Raw genomic sequence first — 4,514 nt, 5'->3', positions numbered from 1 at the left:
GCCAGGTTGGATGAAGCTTTGAGCAACCTGAGCTAGTGTACCAGGTTCTGTTCTAGTGAACAGAGGCACAAATGCCTCATAGTCCCTTAACCCCACTAAGTACCTCAACCCACCTCTCTTCCCCAAATCCTTCCCATTTCTTTATCCATGTCAGGTATCTCTTAATCTCCAATCATCACAGACACCAAGAAGGTTCTACTCACCTCCCCAAAAACTGGGTGAACAAGCGTGGAGAGACATTGTGACCGTGGTTGCCTCTTGATGGGCTCAGTAGGCTAGAAAGCAACAGGAAAAGAAGTTACAAGCACAGGCAAAGGCTCCCAGGGCACACAAACTACTAAGCCTTTGGTAAATTCACAGCAACTTGATGGCAGCCCCTTCACCAGGTCTCAGGAAAGCCAAAGATTGCAGTACCCTGACGATGTGGAAGAGACAACTCTGTGACACCAGCCCTTGGTACCAGACTAAAGTAAATTTTAGACAGAGCACGACGGACTGGTAGCTTCCCCAAGACTCTCAAAAGCTTGTATTAGTTCAGTCCACTTCCAAACAAACTGATGGCAAACAGACCTTCTGGGAACCGTGAAGACCTATTCCTTTGTGCAGCTTGCTCAAGGAGTTGGGGCGAATAGTTGGTGGGAATGTCCAGATTGGACCCTGGTCTCCATCCTCCGTGTCTCCATCACTGCAAATGAAAAGGGGGAAGTCAAGACAAAGCCTCAGCTCTGTACGCCAAGTGTTTTACTCACACATTCCCATAGTCACAAGCTCTCCCCCATCTGACTGTCATATCACCACAGGGCTCCAGGCATTTCCCTATCCCAGAAAAAATCCAAAAGAGAAACTGCTTCAGTCTCTACAGCCCATATACAGCACCACAGAGATCTGAGCTAAGTACTACATCATGTCACCAAATCACAACCACCTTTCTGCTCTAGCCAGCTTGAAGACAGTTTCAAGTGCTAATTAGGAGAATTTCAAAACAATCCAGGCTCACAATTTGAGGGAGCAGGCTTAGATGTTGCAAGCCAACCTCCTAGAGTCACTGATCACTTGAGTCACTGCCACTACAGGTGAAGAGAAGCTCTGTGACACCAGCCTGGCAGAAGTGCCCTCTCCTCACCCAAAACTCTCAGCTTCATTACCCTTCACATCAGCAGCAAAGCTCTGCACCCATGAATAGACAAACACACACACCCAGCTGTTGCCACACGTACTAAAGCCTGTAGCTCTTTGAAAGGCAATGTGTTTAACTGAAGGTGCATAAAATACAGGCAACCAGAGCCTTGTTTTACTCATTATGCATCTGCTAGATGTTTCTTGTTAGTTCCTCTGACTCCTTGCACTCAGCAAAGAGGCTCCACAGGTTAAGGTAACAGCCTGGTTCTTCAGGCAGCAGTCAACTGCTCCCACAAACAGATGCTCACAGGTTTCCCTCAGCTACTGTAAGATCTCCAACCCAGGTGGGGAAAAGGATCTGAGCTGTTTGCAGTAGGCTGCCCTGGGGCATCCTTCCATGCAGAATGTGTACCTACATGTCAGAATCGCCAGAACTGGAATCTTCTCCATGGCCCTCTGACTTCCAGCGCTTGAATCGATCTATCAGCTCCATTAGGAATGAGGTTTTCTTGGTGTAGCGTGTGATGAACTTGTGCTTTAGCAACTCTTTAGCTGTCGGTCTCTGGAGCAAATAAGGAAAGCATACAACATCTAACCATCTCTGTGCACTAAAAACGCACAGGCACCCACTTCAATTCCTGCCAGGCTTGCTCGTCCATTCTACAAGCTCAGTCCTTCCTTCTCTGTATTCTCTCTGCATTGCAAGCCCGGCGAGAGAGGTGATCATCCCACTCTGCTCTGCTCTGCACTGGTGCAGGCTCACCTCCAGTACTGGGGGCAGTTTTGGGTGCCACAGGATAAAAAGGATCTAAAGCTGCTGGAGAGTGTCCAGAGGAGGGACACTAAATTGGGGAAGGGTTTAGAGGGGAAGCCATATGAGGAGAGGCTGAAGTCGCTTGGTTTGTTCAGCCTGGAGAAGAGGAGACTGAGAGGAGATCTCATCGTGTTCTAGAACCTCCTCCCAAGGGGAAGAGGAGGGGCAGGTGCTGATCTCTCTGGCCACCAACGAATGCCAGGAGCAGAGGAAATGGCAGGAAGATGTGCCAGGGGAGGCTGAGGTTGGCCATGAGGAAAAGGTTCTTGAGGCAGAGGGTGGTGGAGCACTGGGACAGGCTCCCCAGGGAGGTGCTCATGGCACCAAGCCTGACAAGATTCCAGAAGCATTTGGCCAAGGCCCTCAGACACATGGTGTGAATCTTGGGATTGTCCTGTGCAGGGACAGGAGTTGGACTTGATGATCATTGTGGGTCCCTTCCAACTCACAACATTCTATGATTCACTCCAGGAGCCTTGCACCAAAATGCCTTCCTGATAAATAAATCTTTGACCTCTGCAATGCTTTACCCAAATTCAGAGGTGGACAGCAATACTCACAAATCTAGGATCCTTATTGAGGCAGGCTTCCACAAACTCCTTGAAGGGCTTGCTGTGCTGACCCTCAAGTGTTGGAGGGTTATTTTTGGGGATCAGGAAGAGAACCCTCATAGGGTGCAAGTCAGAATTTGGAGGCTCTCCCTTTGCTAGTTCAATGGCTGTAATTCCAAGGGACCAGATGTCTGCCTGAAAGAAAAGCAAGAACAGTGACACCACAGAACTGCAGGAGCAATTCTGCAATGTGGAAGCCGAAGGGCTAGTCACATAAAATCAGGGTGTTTCACGTCTAACAGACAAACTTCTCTAACAGATCATAACAGGAAAGTATCGCTCTTGCAATAAGCAGCACTTCCAATCCCTGTATGAGCCCTAGCACCATCTCATATAGAGTAGCACCAAGCAGCAATCCTCCTCCAGCTCACCTTGAAGTCATAAGCAGACTGTTTGATGACCTCTGGTGCCATCCAGAATGGAGTCCCCACAAAGGTGTTTCTCTTGATTTGTGTGTCTGTCAACTGTCCAGCCACCCCAAAGTCAGCCAGTTTCACATCTCCTTGTTCCGAAAGTAGCACGTTGGCAGCTGTTCACACAAATAAGTGTTAAGTTCCCTGGTTTCCGAATCATCTCCAGCCCACACAGAACTGAATACTGGGAATGGACCTGCTGTGGAATCCTCCTTTGCCCCAGTGAAAACTCTCAGCTCAGATTTCCAGCCTCAGGCTCATTCTCATGCTCTGACCTCTGCGGGTAACACGGAACAAGTTCATCCACTTGGCCGGATCAGAAGGGGAATATTTCTAGGGTAGTAGCAAGGAGTAGATGTGAAGGACCACAGAATGAGCTGGATGTGATTCCTGGCCACACAAAGAAGAGAAGGCAACATGGCCCAAGATACCTCAAGTGGTCTCAATTCTCTTCAGAGCAGCATTCAGCACAGGTTAAAGAGCAGATCCTTCTGAAGACCTCACAAGTCCTGGTCTTGCACTGCTTCCCACTCACTCAGCTTAAGACAGTGACATTGCTCAGGTTTTGGGATGGGGTTTTTTTGGTAGGACTTTTCATTCTGAGAGAAACCCTACCTATAAACTTTCAGCATCTCCCCACTTTGCTGGCAGCCAACAGTCCTGCATGGCTTGCAGAGTGCCAGAAACGTGTAGGCTCACGTACACAACGGAATCTTTCCTACACATCTCCCTGCACGAGGTTTTTCTGCTCTCCTTGTTCACATCCCCTGCTGCAGAGGGTCAGAGCAGTCAGCATCCAACACTGGCTGTGTCTCCACAGCACTGTCCTCCCACCCTCCTGCTGTCCTTGGATGCTCTGTGTTCAGTGTGAGACTGCTCTTTGGGAGGCAGATGCCACCACATACAGCCAATGACTATAATAATCAGGAACAGGATAAGCTGACACAAGCTGCCCTGATTTTCTAGGGCTGTGATCCCTGCATGAGGACAGCTCACCTTGACAATAAGTTATAAACACAGCAACCAGCACACACGCACTTCAGGGTCCAGCAGTAAAGCAAATGTCCAGACAGAACTGAGAGCCAGCTAATATCTGAGTGTGCCTTTCATTGACTCCTTTGCTTTAGCCCCCTGCCTGTCCAAACTACAAATGCCAAACAGCTACAGACCCTTACTGTTACTCTAAACTCTAAAGACATGAAAAACATGAGTTGCAATAAAATTACAAGCACCAGATTCAGAAACAAGCAACCCAACAGGAAAAAACAGCATTAAGAAACAGTCTTTGAAACCTCTCAGATGATTGCTGTATAATACTTCTGAATCTGATGTTACTAACATCCCTTATAAGAAAGAGAGCTGAGCTCTCCACTCTTACCTTTGATGTCCCTGTGGATCTTCCTCTCAGAGTGCAGATAATCCAAACCCTTTAGGATTTCTCTCAGGATAGTAGCTATGTAAGTCTCCTCCAGGGGTCCTGGCTTCAGCTGATAAAGGGCAGAAAGATGACTTAAAGGAGGGTGACTGATGCCTTGGATTTTCCAGCCTCTCAGTTTG

The 4,514-nt window shown here is 48.3% G+C and overlaps 1 protein-coding gene across 1 annotated transcript in view; it reads right to left on the bottom strand.

Annotated features, from left to right (window-relative positions):
* Window positions 1–203: 203 nt before the first annotated feature.
* STK25 (serine/threonine kinase 25) overlaps window positions 204–4,514 on the bottom strand; it is a gene marked incomplete at its 3' end in the record, with an annotated part of 13,404 nt that continues 9,093 nt past the window's right edge. The window contains exons 4-9 of the mRNA XM_010177153.2: window positions 4,336–4,444; window positions 2,916–3,073; window positions 2,494–2,679; window positions 1,536–1,681; window positions 571–685; window positions 204–275 (exon numbers count right to left, since the gene is read on the bottom strand). Of these exons, the coding sequence (XP_010175455.1) occupies window positions 204–275; window positions 571–685; window positions 1,536–1,681; window positions 2,494–2,679; window positions 2,916–3,073; window positions 4,336–4,444 (786 nt within the window). The remainder of the gene's footprint in view (window positions 276–570; window positions 686–1,535; window positions 1,682–2,493; window positions 2,680–2,915; window positions 3,074–4,335; window positions 4,445–4,514) is intronic.

This window comes from Antrostomus carolinensis, unplaced genomic scaffold, assembly GCF_000700745.2.
Source record: "Antrostomus carolinensis isolate BGI_N321 unplaced genomic scaffold, ASM70074v2 scaffold54871, whole genome shotgun sequence".
Taxonomy (NCBI): domain Eukaryota; kingdom Metazoa; phylum Chordata; class Aves; order Caprimulgiformes; family Caprimulgidae; genus Antrostomus; species Antrostomus carolinensis.
Note: the sequence above shows the minus strand (reverse complement) of the source record. Positions and strands in the feature narration are given on the sequence as shown.